Source organism: Arctopsyche grandis, chromosome 10 (genome assembly GCF_051622035.1).
Source record: "Arctopsyche grandis isolate Sample6627 chromosome 10, ASM5162203v2, whole genome shotgun sequence".
NCBI classification, from domain to species: Eukaryota; Metazoa; Arthropoda; class Insecta; order Trichoptera; family Hydropsychidae; genus Arctopsyche; species Arctopsyche grandis.
The window spans coordinates 29,127,710-29,146,433 of NC_135364.1; the positions used below are offsets into that span (position 1 = coordinate 29,127,710).

The 18,724-nt window shown below is 33.5% G+C and overlaps 1 protein-coding gene across 1 annotated transcript in view; it reads left to right on the forward strand.

Annotated features, from left to right (window-relative positions):
- The window catches only part of vex (somatomedin B and thrombospondin type 1 domain containing protein vexed), a 188,962-nt gene that overhangs the window by 131,327 nt on the left and 38,911 nt on the right, over positions 1–18,724 (forward strand). The window contains exon 4 of the mRNA XM_077439715.1: positions 18,534–18,654. Within this exon, the coding sequence (XP_077295841.1) occupies positions 18,534–18,654 (121 nt within the window). The remainder of the gene's footprint in view (positions 1–18,533; positions 18,655–18,724) is intronic.

Consider the following 18,724-nt stretch of genomic DNA (forward strand, 5'->3'; position numbering starts at 1 on the left):
ATAACAGTATATAAAATATGAATAAGGCAGTATCACAGTGAGAAATCCCTGATCCATTGAAACTTGGTCATTTTTTTAAGTCATTTACTTGGTCATTTATCAGTATATACATAATTATTTTTTGCGCAATGAGCCTCCCTGGCCAGAAACATTGTACATATAAATTGAATTCATGTCTTTTAACATCCATAGAGACATCTATTGTCAAATACATATGTATGTAAATTTGTATATATGTCATAATTTTTCAAATATGTAAACAAAAAAAAATAAGAAGGGCTGGATTTTTTTTCCCCAAAGAGCATTAACCAGCAGCATAGACTATTGGTTGGCATAAAATACTTACGAACAAAGTGGTCACGGGTTCAATTCCACTGTTTGGTGCTGGCCAGACCTTGGATATGCTAGTCCAGAACGATCGTTTCCTATCAGAGTTTGACAATTTATCTAGTTTTCATAGAAACGATTCCAACAAATTTACAACCATTTTAACCAATTTACAACCAATTAAACCATTGCTCACAAATTTTGAGTTTTCAGTATCTCGAATTTCACTGATTTGTAGTAAATTCTGCAAATTTGACCATAGATGTCTCTGTGTCATGTAAAATGACTGACCGTAAATATATGTATGTCGTGTTTAATGTAATGAAAGTATATACATAGGTGCATACCTGTAAAATAAATAAATAAATTTATATAATACGTTAGGCCACAGTGGCGCATTGGATCAATCTGTATAATAAATCTAATATATAATTTCGAATGAGACTTTTTATATACGTAAGGTTTAAAGGTTTGTTGGGAGCATCAAAAACAAATCAGAGTTTCTATGACGATGACATCGATATCAATTTTTTAGATTTAAAAAATTTAATAAAAAAACAAATGCATGTTTACTATTAGATTGTTTTGCCATGTTTAAGCTGTTTATATTAAGAATAGCGAGAGAAGCCGGGTAAAACTACTAGTAGTAAATATATTAAAAACCAAATTAATTCATTATACCATCCGTTAATTAGTTCCACAGTCCATGGCTAAGAAAGTTTTGCAAAGTACTAAATGAGGATACTTCGGTTGTGAATTACTGCTCTACTAGTTTCAAAATCGATGCATAGAAACTTTGAAAGGTTTTTCATCGCGTTTTTTTTTGTCGATAGTGGCGTTGACGAGAGTGGGGGCGGGGGGGGGTGGGATTGAATCTAAAATCAGCCCTCTCGAGGAGGGTTAGCAGTTTGAAAATTACGCTTTAGAAAGCGTTAGTCACGCTGTCAATAGACGTGGCGGTACAAGTTGGAGTTTGACAGTTATTTAGAAATTGTTTCACAACCACGTCCGCTTCCGGTTTGACGGGGTTGCGGTCGTCGAACGAAAAGCTACCCTTAGCGTGTGGGGAAATAATTAACGCCCGGTGTCAATTTCACCCCCGACGCGACCTCCTACGGGTTATATTGTTGCCGTTTGTACTCGTTAGCGATTCCATTCGCGAACTTATATCGCCTATTGTGTCTGTTTCGCAATACGGTTGCAATTTCGCCAAATTGATACTACAATACAATTAACGGCAAACTGAGTGGAGAAATGTTCGGCGCAAATTAAAAATTGTGCATTCAAGTCGAGTTTTCCGGGTGGAAAATTCGTTTCGTCTGTTTTACGATGCGCTTAATTCCTCCTGCATTTAAAGCTTTGCATCAAATTAGTCCGAATTGAAGTAACGGTCAAAGCTTCCGTCAGGGTAATCTAATATTTATTTATTTATTTATTGAAAAATCAACAGGCTTCAGATTCAGAAATTCATGAAAATAAAGCATAAATATATCAAAATAACATCTGAGCCCAATCATAGGTTTTTACAAAATACATAATACATATACATATCTATATGTAGTACATATAAACAAACAAATGAAAAAGAAAATATTAAAATCTGAAATATGACTAAATAGGACAATGCATAAGGAAGGCTTGACAGGAAGACCCGAATGCGCCTTCCTGGACACTAATTATAAACAATGCAGCATTTTAATATTACATAAATCACTGTTTTTCCAGAAGCTGAAGAACACGAAATACCAATTAATTAATTAATCACAGAATTAATCCATTGAGACATCTATGGATTTAGATTTTGTACATAATTTTTACAAATTATACACACAATAAATACAGAAGATTTGTGACAACAGGAAAGATGATTTTTTGCCAATTTTGAGGAACCGTTTCAACAATAATCAGATAAAATTGGCAAACTCTGATAAAAAACAATCGATTTGCCATTAAGCCATCCTGCTGGATAAATGGATCAATCAATCAAGACACTCCTGATAGCAGTCCTGAATTGATGTCAGGAAATACCGAATAGATATCAACCTCATTCAGCTCCCCGTTAAGCAGACGATAAACACGCTGTATATAGGAATATTTTAGGGAATTGATTTTGCAAGGATTAATTTTAAAGAATGCAACGTGTCTAGAATACCTAACTGCGATCCTGAAACTAACCTTACTCAGTAAATCTGAACAATCAAGGAAACCGTTTAGGAACTTAAAGAATGTAGCATCAGTGAGTCGTCCACTTACAGAAATATTGTTAAATGATAGGATTTTTAAAATATCGGGAACAGTTGGTAGGCAAACGGTAGCGTGAGGATTTAATAAAATTTAGTTGGACTTTTTCAATACAATTAATATGGGATAAATAAAAAGTCATGAGGCAAATTCTAGGTGAGACCTAATAAGGGAAAGATAAAATAAATTAAGTACATAAGGATCGTTAAAGGGATTTGTTGAGCGGAGTAGGAATCTTAAATCTATTTTAATAGCTACTGATCTACTGATCATTTTCTATTTTACAATTTTAAATTAATGTTGTAAGTAATCATAGTATTATATTATTATAATGTTAATGTACAGCATAATAAGAAAAAGAGCTCAAAAACTTATTTACAATTCTTTTAAATGCTCATATACATCTAATGCATAATATTTTTTTTTTTTTTTTTTTTTTTTATTTCATACCAGGAAGGCATTACAGGTAAACCCCAATGCGCCTTCCTGGCCAAATTACAAACAATACAGCATTTTTTATTATAAACTTAAGTCGCTAAATTACGAGACACTGACTTAAACTCGACAATTAACGAGACATCTATGAATTGTACATACATTTTTATTGTAATATTTACATTAATCATACTCAAATAGTGGTGACATAGTGGGTAGGAAGGATTTTTAGCCAATTTTTAATCGGGAATCGTTTCAACAATGAAATCAGAGAAAATTGGCAAACTCTGATAGGAAACGATCAACCAGGAGTCACAAATCCTGGTCTGACCAGCAGCATTACAGATATACTCAGAAAAATTCTTTTCAATCGAGGTCAGCTCAAGGGATCGAACTCGGCGCCTCTCAGTGTTAAGCAGAAGCTTAACGACCGAGCCACGCTGCTGGCTATTAAATACTCTCTAAAGTCGATGACCTAAAGCAGATTGTGCTTAGGTAATCTGTGTGTTATACCTGAAGGGTATAGACATTTTGTTGTAATCACCGAGACTCTTCTAATGTGTTAGTATGGTTATTAGTGATTCTGTCATAGAATCTACTGGTTAGTTTGTTAGTAATGTCTGTAACAAACGGAATATTATATATGGCATGCAGTTTTTTCAAGTTAGTATATATGGGTGTATTATAAGTTATTTTGTATTACTTGGAGCTTGGAAAGGTTAGGTTAAATTCGAGGCATTATTCCATACAGGTGAAGCATGGGTTAATAATGGTAATATGATCGCGCGATATAATTTTATTTTATTTTGAGTTGATAAAGAACTATGGCGATTAAATATTGGGTATATTGTGGTTAAACCCCGCATCGCCCTGCATTTCGTTTATATGTTTTATTAGTAATGAAGGAAATATGTTCAAAGAAATCGAGTTTATTATTAAGTATTACACCAAGATCCTTAATAGAAAATGATGTATATACTTAAGAATTGAATGGTTTCATTTATACTGTATGTACATACATAGGTGATAATACATAGATTTATTTCTGATATCAACTATTCTTATTCGGACAATATTCTAACAAAGTACAACATGTGAATAAAGTATCTGCCTATACTATAAGATTTCAATAAATATTTTTACAAATTTTTTTTTTATATAAAATAGTATGAAAATCATAAAAACTTCATTAGAGTGCTTATTACGTCATTGCGTTCCTCTCAACTACTTTTCATTGTTAGTTAAATTATTCAACCGGTCGATCTTTGGAGACATCTGCCACACTTCCCATTCTGTCCGACCGGGGCATGTCGCAAAGAAGAGGACAAATGGCTCTTTCCGAACATAAAGAGAGAGGGACCCCTTTTCGGAAAATGTAAAATAGAATTTCCGAACTTCATAGCGGTGAAAATTCTTCGACGACTCCCGCCGGGGGTTATTTAACTCTTTCACGCTATTTAATTCCAAAGGATCGACACAACGCTGAGTCCCTTCGATTCTTCGCTTTACAGCCTCCGAACCTTTGTAAATTTTGACCAACGCAAACCTAAATACATTTTTCTCCTCGTAAAGGGAAGCCCTTCACCTATTCCGGAACGATTTCCGGCTGAAAAATACCGTCTCATGTATTATTACAACGTGTGCAAACTCTGCAAAAGACGCGCACGTTTACGTATGCTCGATTTAATCGGCTTTTTTTTTGGAATGCATACAAAAAATATATCAAGATTGAAATTTCTCACTGAAAAAACAATTTTTACTTTTCTAAAAGGAAAAATCTCACTTCAAATAAAAGAAAATGAGAACAGAAGTAAGCTGTTATTTCCAGTTTACTGGTTTTCATGTTAAATTCAAAATTAATATAAATTTTTTATTTTATTTTTATTTTTATTGTTACAAATCAATATACACTCGCCATTACAGATTTGCTCCAATGCGACGGGTGTACGTTAACGAAATACAGAATACATAAACAATCAGAAATCAGAAATACAGTAATACATACATATACGATCAGAATATATAGCATATAACAATTAATCAGAAATAATAATCATAGAGACATCTATGGATTATTTTTAGATTTTTTTTGTATACAATTTTTATACATATAATAAATACGAAATTATATAGATGTCTATAGAGATATTTATAGATTTCAGATTACTGTGTATAATTATTACAAATTATACACAGGCAGATTTTGTGACAACAGGATTAGATCTAATACCAATTTTCAGGAACCGTTTCAGCAATGATCAAGATAAAATTGGCAAACTTTGATAGAGAAACGATCGATTTGGAATCACAAAACCCCCAAATCTAACCTGCAGAATGGCGAGGACTCGAACTTTTGACCTCAGTGGTGCTAAATATATACGCTACCACTAAGCCAAACTGCTGGCTATATGTGTGTCCATATAAAATTTCAGTTTGATTCCTTAACCAATCTATACACAATATATAAAATTGAATGTCTGTTTGTTTGCCTGTCTGTCTCGTATAGGCTTCTAAACCACTCAACCGATTACGATGGAACTTTCAAGATTTGTTGTATGCATGTCCGGAAAGCTTACTGTAAAAAAAATTGCCCCAAAACGGGAATGGAAACGGGAAAAACGGGAGTGAGTGACATTGCCGTTACTAAAAAATATACATATTTTCACTAGTGAAAATATGTTTCCACCAATTCTAGCAGTAAAAATGTATCAAACGATGAATTTACAACGTTTAACTCTACAACCTAATCTTAAATGAATAGGGCGAACCATTACTTAATCTAACCTATCCTAACACCAACCCTAACAATGTATCTTAAATTAATAAAACCAACCCTGAAAATGTAACTGGTTATGATATGATTTTCACTGAAACGTCAGTGAAAATATTTTTTCACTTGAAATATAATTTTAATACTCAATATTTTATACTTCGTATATGTACATATATTGAAGTGAAGTTATAAAAAATATCGTTATGACAGAATAATTCAGCAGACCTTTTTGCAAAACGCGGCTGCAAAGAAAGGCGGAAGATAAAGGAATGTCTTTTAATTAAGTCGAATTAAAATTGATGGAATGCGATTCGTTGTTCCGTTGCGATGAAAAACGTTTATTTCCCCCGGCTCGGTTCTCCTCCTACCCCTTAGGAATTTAATCTTGCAAACCCTTAGAAATTGATTCGAACGCGTATTAACAACCCCTGCCAATCAATCAAACTTACATACAAGCGCACACACACACACACTCTGATATAATATAATATGTCGCATGTTCGATTATTGACAATTTTATAACCGAACGAGTTACGTCACCGTTATAACTGGCGTTGATTGACATATTTTTAAACATAAATAAATTTATAAGAAAATCCATATACATACATAAGAACATACATTTTATTTTTATTTCAATCGAACATCTACACTCGCCTATACATTATTAATACAATTGTACAATAATATTTACAATCGATGCAAGCAAACCATCATACGTATAGACATCTATGGATGAATTTGACAACATTTTTTTGGATTTATGCAGCATTTTCATAAATCAGCAGATTCGAGATGCTAAAATTAACCAGCAGTGTGGTCTAGTGGTGAGTATTGAATTCTTTCGTGCTTGATGTCACCGGTTTGATTTCCACTAAAAGTCTCGTTATTGGCCAGACCTTGGTTTGTCGAGGTCGGTCATTTCTTATCAGAATTTGTCAATTTTTCTGATTTTCATTGAAACGGTTCCTGTAAAATTGGCTTTTCCTATCCAAATTTTATTGCAAACTTTGAGTTATTGTTATATCTCATGTTTCGCCAGATTTCTCACCATAGATGTCTCTGTGGTTGTTTATTGAATGTAAAAATTAATATTGTTACAAGAAAAATGTTATTAATCGTATTTATACGATGTTTGTAATATCTGACCATAGTTATCAGATATTTTTTCGATTTACATATGTATGTATGTAATAATTATATATTTAGATGTCTCGTTAATTATGAGTTTTTAATGTCTTGTAATAAAATAGCCATAGTGACGACCTGGAGCTAATCTGTAATGTCACTATGGCGAAATCGTAAAAAATAAATAAATAATAAATTATAAATCTTGTAATTCGGGAGGTTGAGAAATTATACATATATTACATATATTAAATACATAATTAATACATACATACACATGTATGTAAATCGAAACAACTCCAGGCATCTACATATAGTCGGACTTTACAAACATATAAACAATACGATCAATAATATTTTTCATGTAACAATACGAATTTTTACATTCAATAATCATCCACAGAGACATCTATGGCGATAAATCTGGCGAAACCTGAGACATAATAATAACTCAAGGTTTGCAATAGAAAATTGAATAGGAAAAGCCAATTGTACAGGAACCGTTTCAATGGGATGCGGTGCATCCGCTCTAAAATCGCCAGACAAATTAAACAACAGATTAATGGACGGCTGCTTTAAATGCAATTCTCATCTTCTCGAATGATAGATTGCAAATCAGATGACGGATAACCTTTCGATGTGCACAGATGCAATTATTAAATTCGATAAGTTCCGAATCTTGCCTTATTAAACTCGCCAGATAGATCCAACTCAATTTTAATAATTGCATCTGTGCACATCGAAAGGTCACTCGTCATCTGATGTGCAATCCATCATTCGAGAAAACGAGAATTACGTTTAAAGCTGCCGTTCTGTTAATCTGGCGATTTTAGAGCGGATGCACCAAACCCGTTTCAATGAAAATCAGAAAAATTGGCGAATTCTGATAAGTAACGATCGACCTCGACAAACCAAGGTCAACTGGCCAACAACGCGACTCTAGTGGGAATCGAACCTGTGACAAAGAATACAACACTCACCACTATACCACACTGTTGTTAACCAACTAATTTGATATATATTGTATAAACTGCGTTTTGGAACATGACAGTATGTACATAAATATACTAAATTGACATTGCGATCGTTAATAACGGGTATTAGAAGCCTTTTTGGTTAATTATTGGCGCAGAGTTAAAAATATCATAAATTAGACAGTGGCAAAGGGCGCGAGAATGGGAAGGAGTGGCGGGGCGTGAGCTGGTTCAGCAGTCTGCGCCAATAATTCATCAGGTCTGCGGAAAATCCCTTCGAGCCAATTAACGATAATAAACGATGTCTTTGTTTGCGAAATCGTCCCGATTCGATTCGGCCGCCATTAATCGCCGTAATGGCCGATTGTTGCGAGTTTGCAAAACTGCCTCAATCAGGTCGCCCAAGACTCACTTACTCACTTGCACCATTATAGTTAAAACTGTCTCCGCAACCCCAGCTACCCCCCCGTTACTGGAAAATGGCGTTAGTTTCGCCTGCCGGGTATCTTAATATTATTATATATTTATGAGGATTCCGATAAGCCGACTACGCTACGCTACCTCTGTGTGTTTGTACGTATGTACTACGTGCAAAAACAACTTTGCTTCTTGGCGAATCCCAACACTTGTTGGTTGCGGAAACTCCTCCTTGGAGGTTCGTGGGAAACTTATCCATAGTTCGGCATACATACCTACATACACATACAATACCTCTATCCCCTTATCGCGATGATGCTAAATTCTGCACGTGAACAAGTTTTTGCTCATTATGAGAATCTATCGGCTGCTCGGTGGCTTAAATCGACTGACAAAATTACAGCTAAATCCTAGTGTATTTGGATTTGTATCGATTAACAAGAGGTTAGTTGCTCCGAAAAATTAACGAAAAGTTCAAGGGGGGGGGGGGGGCAATGTTAGAAATAAGAGCAAGTTATCAATAGCTGAAGACATTGTGAGAATAGTCAAGGTGACTTTCCCTCTACTAATTTAATGTAGATATGATTTTATTGTATACTAGCTGAGCAATGCCAGAATAAGGTATGCAATTACCGTTCCCGTTCCCGTTCCCGTTTCAAGTGATGGTTGGAGCTAGGACCATAGGACCGGAAGCGTGCCGTTTATTGTTCAATTGTTGTAAATTCTTTGTAAAAAAGGTTCGGCGAACCTTTAACAATGCATTTACAACATTTGAACAATATACAGCCCCCTCAGGGTCCGGGCTTTAATTGGAGCTCTACTAACGTCTCTTCAACGCCTTGTCGTCATAAACCAACTGGTAACATGGTTACCAACAAACACATTTCCTTGAGTACAGAATGGCACTTAAAACTTTAATAATCGTAATTACAAGTATTATTATTAAGAAGTTTTTTTCACAATAAGCTTCCGTGACATGCATACAACAAATCCTGAAAGTTTCATCGTAATCGGTTAAGTGGTTTAGGAACCTATACGAGACAGACAGACAGACAGACAAACAGACATTCAATTTTATATACATATATGTATATACATATATATATATATATATATATATATATATATATATATATATATATATATATATATATATATATATATATATATATATATATATATATACTAGATTTTTTACCTGGCTTCTCTCAGTATTTGTAATATAAACAGCTTAAACATGGCGAATCTAATCGTAAATATTCATTTGTGTTTTCATTAAATTTATTTGAATCGAAAAAAAATATATATCGATTCGAAGCCATATCGAATCGTCATAGAAACTTTGATTTATTTTCGATGCTACCAACCAACATTACATACTTACATAGTTACAAAGTCTCTTTCGAAATCAACCAACATTACATACGGGAACGGGATCGGGAATGCGTTATTATAGCATTGCAACGCATGCCGGGTTCAGCTAGAGATAAAAATTTCGAGTGCGATCGAAAAGAATATATATCGTATGAGTATGATCTTTAATGCTCGTGGTCAAACGAAAACAAGTCAATCGTTTTCTATTAAACTTTGCCAATTTATCTGATTTCATTGTTGGGGCAGTTCCTCCATCAAATTGGCTAAAACCATCCTACTCACGGTTCGGCGATTACTAGTCAAATGTGAACCGGTCACAGGACAACCGGTCGCTCCAGATCGGTCACACGTGATCATCCGTCACACTAAAACTGGTCACACCCTAAAATCGATCAACCAGTTTTCTCGTGACCGATTTTAGGGTATGATCAGTTTTCTCGTGACCAGTTTAAGGGTGTGACCAGTTTTCTCGTGACCAGTTTTAGTGTAACCAGTGATCACGTGTTGACTGGTTCACATATGACTGGTAGTCCGTTTACCTTACTCACTATGCCACCACTAATTTATATGATTTACATATGTGCAATAAAATTTATGTACAAGCTTAAATCCGTAGATGTTTCTTTAGTTTCTTTATAGAGTGTTTCAGTATCTCGATATTCAGCAATTAATATAATATATAATATTAATTTTGACGCCTGATAGGCCTTCCTGATATATATAAAATATCTGTAGAGGTGGATTCATTTTTTTCTCAGCCTCAATTTTTTGCGTAGATGGTTATTAAATCCAGATCCAACATGTTCTGCTAGAGTTTTCCAATTTACCTAATTTAATTGTTGTGAAATCGGCATACCCCCCCTTTGGCAAATTTGGCTAGTCTGAATTCGTTAATCATTGCAAGCATACATTTTACCTACATATGACATATATGAAAGAAAAAAAATACACATGTGCAACTCACGCTAGTTTTTGGTATTTGTAAGGTCTCGATTGAACACTGTTGACAGATATACATACATAAATAGCTGGACATTTAATGTACATACCTGCTAGGGTAAAATCTGTCAATCTGGCCTTCCGTTGACAGCGTTGACAAGGAGCAGGTGAGAATCGAAAGGATCGAAAGATCCCCGCGACGAAAATCCCAATTGATACATCACATATCGAGATATACATATGTACATATGTATGTATATATACACATATTGTACACGTACATGTGTATGTAGATCGGTTCCGGGAAATGAATTTTAACCTATGAAAAGAGTACCCCGTTTGATGTGTGTTTCGCGGTATTCTCGAAACAAGGTATACATAGTGATATCCTTTGTTTTGCCAATTATTCGCAGTACGTGTTCCGAAACAATCAAATTCCGTTTAACATCGACGTGTTCTCGTGTTCGACATTTTGTGAGGTTTCCTATCGGTATCGGGTTGCTCGATCTAATTAAAACAGGAGAAAGAAGTGATTAAATCAATTTTCATCTTATAAGTGTAATTATAAGAATATATGTACATACATACATACATATAAAAGTCGTTGTAAGGGATCAAATGTATGAAAAATGATGATAGTATTATTTTTTCAATTATTTGATTATTTTAGCTTCAATATACCCATATGTATAATGGTTCAATTTTTTTACTTTTTGAATGAAATGAATTGTCATATCTTATTTTACACTATCAGAAACCCGGCCTTGAAAATGAAGAGAAATGAATTGCCTTTACGAATAAATAAATTGTGTCAATAATACGCGGTACGTCTCCATAACTACGCTACAACGCATGGAATGTAATCAGGGCCATCACATATTCACTACAGAAATAAAAGTTTTATTTTGATATAGATTTATTTACAATTTGAGTATATGGTGGTGTTGGGCGTTGGTGGCTAATCCGTTTCTTTTCTCAGTTGGTGGATTATTTTTATCCACTTTTTGTATTTGTCTGTCCTTGGGAACTCTTAAATTAACGTGTAATGTATAGTTTCAACAAAAATATGTGTATAATATAAAATTAACGATGTTTATATTAATTAAACTTAAATAATTGAGTAATCGGCGCCAACAAGAGAAATGTTTTTACATTTATTTAAAAATAATTTTTTAAATTTCTCTGGTGTCACCCCTGAAATTTTATGTAGAATGCGGGCGATCACCATGACACTTTTAAAAACTGTCAAACTACGATTTTAATTGAATAATATATTACTTAAATGATCAATTTACTTATAAAAATGTATCCCATGTTGTTTATCGTGTGTTTTTGAATGCAATGTGCAATTTTTAACTATGCATTTGCTCATCTTGTGAGTAATATAAACAAACAGAGAAGTTTTTATCAAGCATCAAATACGACGCCAAAATTATTTGAAAAAGTCTGTTGACATTCCTCGCTTGACAACAATATGATGCATAAAGCCTCTTCTATTATTATAAAATTTCTCTGGTTGCAATGCCACAATACCGCATGCAATTCCCGTTCCTGTTCCCGTTTCTCGATGTGTTTCGATAGGTGAATGTTTCAGTTTCAAATTGATACTTAATAATCAAATTAAATTACAGTAATGATAATTTTTCGGAAAAAAGCAGGCGGCGGACACGTTTTAAATTATTCAATTGTTTGTTTATTTTACCCTAACATCGCAGGTGGCGACGTGAACACATTTGAAATTATTGCGTTGCAATGTTGCAATTATTGCGTTCCCGTTTTCGGTTGATATTTTTACAGAAACCACCGCGGGCGTACACACAATAACCCATGTAAGTTTCATCGCAATCGGTTGAATGGTATAGGAACGAATACGTGACAGACAGACAGACAAACATAAAATTCATACGTATCGAAGTGATGAACAACCCTTACATACATATACATTACATTAGATTTATGGAATACGTATATATTTTTTATATTAACTCAATTTATTTAAAATTTCAATTTATATTAAATTTCAATTTATATTAAATTTCAGTTTATATTAAATTTCAATTTATATTAAATTTCAATTTATATTAAATTTCAATTTATATTAAATTTCAATTTATATTAAATTTCAATTTATATTAAATTTCAATTTATATTAAATTTCAATTTATATTAAATTTCAATTTATATTAAATTTCAATTTATATTAAATTTCAATTTATATTAAGTTTCAATTTATTTAAAGTCTAATCTGCCCACTGAATGAATTTTTAAAGGGCTGTAGTAATTTGACTTATTAAAATTAGGGGGATATGGATTAATTCGAGTTTTAAAATGTGTTTTAATTATCAATTGAAAAAATTAAGTTAAATTTAATTTGAGTAATTATTTTATTGTTACAAATCAATATACACTCGCCATTACAGGTTTGCTCCAATGCAACGGGTGTACGTTAACGAAATACAGAATACATAAACAATCAGAAATCAGAAATACAGTAATACATACATATACAATCAGAATATATAGCATATAACAATTAATCAGAAATAATAATCATAGAGACATCTATGGATTATTTTTAGATTTTTTTTTTGTATACAATTTTTATACATATAATAAATACGAAATTATAGAGATGTCTATAGAGATATCTATAGATTTCAGATTACTGTGTATAATTATTACAAATTATACATAGGCAGATTTTTGTGACAATAGGATTAGATCTAATACCAATTTTCAGGAACCGTTTCAGAAGATTTGTGACAACAGGAAAGATGATTTTTTGCCAATTTTGAGGGACCATTTCAACAATGATCAGATAAAATTGGCAAACTCTGATAGAGAAACGATCGATTTGGAGTCACAATACCCCCAAATCTAACCAGCAGTGGCGAGGACTCGAACCTTTGACCTCAGTGGTGCTAAATATATACGCTACCACTAAGCCAAACTGCTGGCTAATTATTAATGGAAATGTCAATTTTTAGACGACGAAAGTAATTGTCAATTGTCATCTTATGGACAACAAAACTTACAATAATATTAAAGACCTTGCATTGAATTATATTGTAATAATATTATATATGTAGTTAAATAAGAAATAATTAAAAAAAAAATAAAGAAATTATTTTACGTCCTTACAATACATTGCACGAATGCGACAGCATGCTCATGCTACACCGAATCGACTATAGCAAAAATTTTATTTTTATTTTTCTTATTTATTATTATTATTTTCAATTTTTTAAATAAATATACGCCCCCCCCCCCACTTTAATTAATAAGTAATTACTTTACATACCCAACTCGTTTCTCAGACTAAAGAAGTAAAATATTCAACTGATTATTTTCTTTTTAATTAACCTACCCTTAATGAAAATTTCAAAAGCGAACAACACCCATTAAAAAGCCTATACATTCCCGTTCAAAGTCGAAGGACACGTTTTTTAAAGTCGAATTTAATTAATGAATTAATTCGCACGAATTCGTCCCCCGTTGAATGACATCCCCCCACCCCTCCACCCACTCAACCCCAGCCGAGTTCACCTCGCGCGAATTAACTCGGCGTGCGAAAATTGCGGTCGGTTTTTCAAATTTCCCGCCTTCTCCCACGACGACCTGGAGACCATAACTCACGCAACTTCCGGTCTCCGGGCATCATCCGCAATTAGTCGGCGTCGCAATAAATCCGGAATCGGCCGACCGGTCCGATCCACCGGTCCAATCAATCAGCCGACCGTTAATTATCAACTGGTCTCCCCACCCACCCCCACCCCCATCCACCTCCCATTTACACCAAGGCCGTCCCCCGTGAATTTCTGGGATGTAATTTCCCGGGAGATGGGGGTGGGTGGGGTGGGGTTATTGCAGATTTCACGCGGCGGGAGACATTGATTAGTCGGTGCACGGATCTTGGAACGTTCGTTGTCTCGCTCCTTGAATAATGGACTTGGAACGTTTGTTCCGCTCACAATTCGGCGACTTTAATTAAACGTCGCCGTGTCATTTTTGCGTTTAATTCCTTACGTTTCCAAATTAACGGGTGGTTAAAGGTGTTGATTAACTTGAAGGTGGATGTATGAGTGGTATCCGTATTCTTGATCTGGTAGGATCTGGTTGTCGGGAGACATTGTTTACTCACCGGATCGCCACAACCAGAGAAATGTTATTATTAAAGAGTGGACCAACTTTGCGCAGTTCATTGCTCATTGTTCACCGTGCTTTGTTCATTTTTATGATGAACCTTTTTTTATGCTCTCTAGCTTTGTAGTTTGCCCTGTTTCCTGGAAAAATCACGCTTCCGGTCCTACCTCTAGTTATAATAATATAAACAAGTGGCTTTAGGCGTCATATTGTTGCCAAGTGAGTAGGGTTGTCAGATTCCATGCAAATCAAACCGCCCCCCCCCCAAAAAAAATCAGATTTTTGAATTTTCTATAGATATATTTTCATTCGTAGTGTTACTATTTAGAATATCTATAATTGATTTTTTTTCCCTTCTATTTTTAACGTATGTACATAAATGAAAAGTGCTACAATTACAATGAAGAAACCAAAGATAGACTTCACTGAGAGGATTAGTGAAAAAATCTAATAAGGTTTTTTGTTATTTTTCTTCAGCTAAAAAAAAAGCTTTTAAAGCTTCAAATAGCTACAACGGGTTTCCAATTTTTTTCTTAATTTATATGCATTATTAAATTAAAATAAATATAAATTTCAATTCTTACGTAATAGTGACTTTTTTTTGTTATACATGCATATATTATACTAGTGAATAGCCCGATGAAACATCATCGCATGGGTATAAAATTATTATATACTCGTATAAAACTAAAAAAAAAAATCCGGAACCGGAACCGTTATTTTCGTAGACTCTCATAGATAGTTTTCAATTCTTTATTTGTAATAATTTACAATTCTTAAAAATACGCAGACTCCCATAGAGAGTTTTCAATTATTTATTTAAAGACCTATTTTTTTCTATTATTATTAGCTATCGCCCCGAGCGATACTGCAAATCGAAATCGATTCACTCGATCCATGACACCCGACTACTTCCGACTTCTTCCGACAACTACCGAAGATATGACTCCGTTTTGATTGGTTGTCCATACGTTCTGTACGATTATTGAATATTAACGTTATTTAGAGCAGCCTTTATATCCGTATCATGGTGTACTGGTCAGTGTATATTGATCTGGGCGCGATGGGGGTAGGTTCGAGTCGGCGTCCTGGAATTGATTTTATTTTTTCAAATATCGCTAAAATATAAATTAATTTCAATTTCAATAATTTCAATTAAAAATATATATTTAATTGTTTTATATGAAAAGAAAAAAAAATGGTTCAAAACTTCGCTAAATGAAATTATTAAAATTACGTATTTTTATATGGCGAGAAGGAATATTTCAATTAATGTTTAAAAAAAAAAGGCGAAATGAAAAATTGGATTTGGCACGATGTCCGAGACCATTAGCTCATTTAGACCCATATTCAGGCTATTTGGGGTGATCGGTTCGAGTCGCGACAAAGTCGTCTCGTCGAAAAATGAATTAATCGATTATTATCGATTCGTTCATTATGTTCGGCGAGAGTTAGGACACACACACACACCCACACACCCACACACACACCCACACACACACAGATTACCGTCGTTATATATATGATTACTTGAATGTATGTAATAATATTTCAAATGATTATTTGTACTACCACTGGCTGCCAAATTTGAATTCAATGGTGTACATAATTTGATTTTTTTACGTTACTAATTTTAATTTTTGACACTCTTCAAGTACCTAAGTGTTCGCAGTCTTTCAAAGAGCTTGAAATTTTATAATTTCAAAACTTAAGTAAAAAGAATTTTAAAAACATTAAATCATACCCAGTATAAAAGAATCTTTAGAAGCATAAAAACATGCAAATATACTTCTATAAAATACTCTAAAATATTAGTATTTTAAATTAATTAATTAATTGATTCATTTAAAATATTTAGATAATATTATATATAAATTATGAATTTTACTACAAAGATGATTCCGAGTGCAGACTACAGACACATTGAACGGCTAACATTTAATTTTGCTTGTGCATAACGGAAATAAGGTCATTTCTCTTTACCTGCTATGTAATCGACTGCGACCTTTTCAAAGTTGTAACCGTTGAAAACAATTTTTGACAAAAATTACATGAATTTTTAGATTTTATGAATTTCTAGCAATGGGTTTCCGGAAACCCATGGAAACTATTAGGGTGACACCACTGGTGCTATCTATATATTGGCAGCAGTATGGCTTAATGGTAGCGTATATGTTTAGCACCAAGTGATCAGTGGGTTCGATCCGCCATACTGTTGGTTAGATTTAGGGGTATTTGTGACTCCAAATCGATCGTTTCTTATCAGAGTTTGCCAATTTTATCTGATCATTGTTGAAATTGTCCCTCAAAATTGGCAAAAAATCATCTTTCCTGTTGTCACATATCTTCTGTATTTATTGTGTGTATAATTTGTAAAAATTATGTACAAAATCTAAATCTATAGATGTCTCAATGGATTAATTCTGTAAATAATTAATTAATTGTTATTTCGTGTTCTTCAGCTTCTGGAAATACAGTGATTTATATGATAATAAAATGCTGCATTGTTTGTAATGAATCGTCCAGGAAGGCGCATTGGGGTCTTCCTGTCAAGCCTTCCTGGTATATATCTATGTAAAAATGAAATAAAATATGTATTTATATAGCATACTCCATCGCAAATTGCTAAAGAAATTATTAAAGAATGCGCAACTCTTTTTTTTTACATATACATACATATTGAAGTAATATAATGTGAAACTTTTTGAATTATGTACTTCTTTAAACTTCACAGACAATCTCGTAAACTTTTAAGAGTAATTTGTAATTTTAACAAGTCTCATTGTAGTAAATTAACAACGAAACAAATGCCGAGGTATGGAATCTTTTAATTTGTTATCAAAAAAATACATAAAAACAGTTCAAGTTTACCCCAACAAGATATACAAAGTCTGAAAGAGACGAGGTAAAATTTATTAGCAAATTTTTATAGTAAAGTTACGACAAGCCTTTTATATAGTTGCTGACTCTAAACTCTGACGTATGTACATATTACAGCACTAAAATCTAAAGTACGCACACAAAATCATAACAAATATGAAATTTATTACACAGAACAAATTAGTTTAATTCATAGTATATAAGCACATTGTCTATAAATAGAAATAATCAAATATTGCACGATATCTTCCTGAACATTCAAAGCCCCGATTAATACAGATTGTTCACCGTCCAATATACTAATACACACACAGCAACGTTATTGTTATTCAATACAAATTGGATGCGAATTCTAGAGCTAAACAGCCAACACAAATCTCAATAAACGCGTCAACGGTGTATTCAGAATTAATTTAGATAACGTGTAATGTCGTCGGTCGTCCCCGAGGCAAGATTTAATACAGACCCGTTTAATTGTTGCGAAAATTGCATACAACCAAGTGCAAATTCGCCTCGAGCTCTAAACCAAAGGAGCAGCAGCGCTTTAAAATATATGAGCTTCGAATTAAATTTCGCAAATATTTTCCACAGTGTGTATAATTTAATGAATCGCAAACTACACACACTCTCGCTAACGCTTTATCTGGCAAGTATTCAGTATAATATATCGAGTACAACATTTATTCAAGAGCGAACTAATTTAAAGCTGAAGTTTGTCGGTTGGAACCTATCGAAACGTTTAAGGCTTAAATCTCGAGAGCTCGCACAGTTTTGTTTGTCTTCTTATAATTAGAGATCGTCTTTCCTTCGATGCTAACCAAATATTGACCCCCTCTTTATACATACATACATACATACAACCTTTTATATATAAATATATATGTTTTCGTTTATCGTTCCAGAGATTGCCATGCTTCTACCGGCTTCTTTATCCGAAAGCAGAAAAGTAAACCAGACTGAGGACATCAGAAACAATCTGCGGCTGAGAAATCCCGAAGATCCCGAAATGACACCGCAAAAAGAGTAAGATTTTATATAAATAATAAACGTACGTACGTGCTCAAAAATTTCTTAGAAAATGCTTATCGTTCTT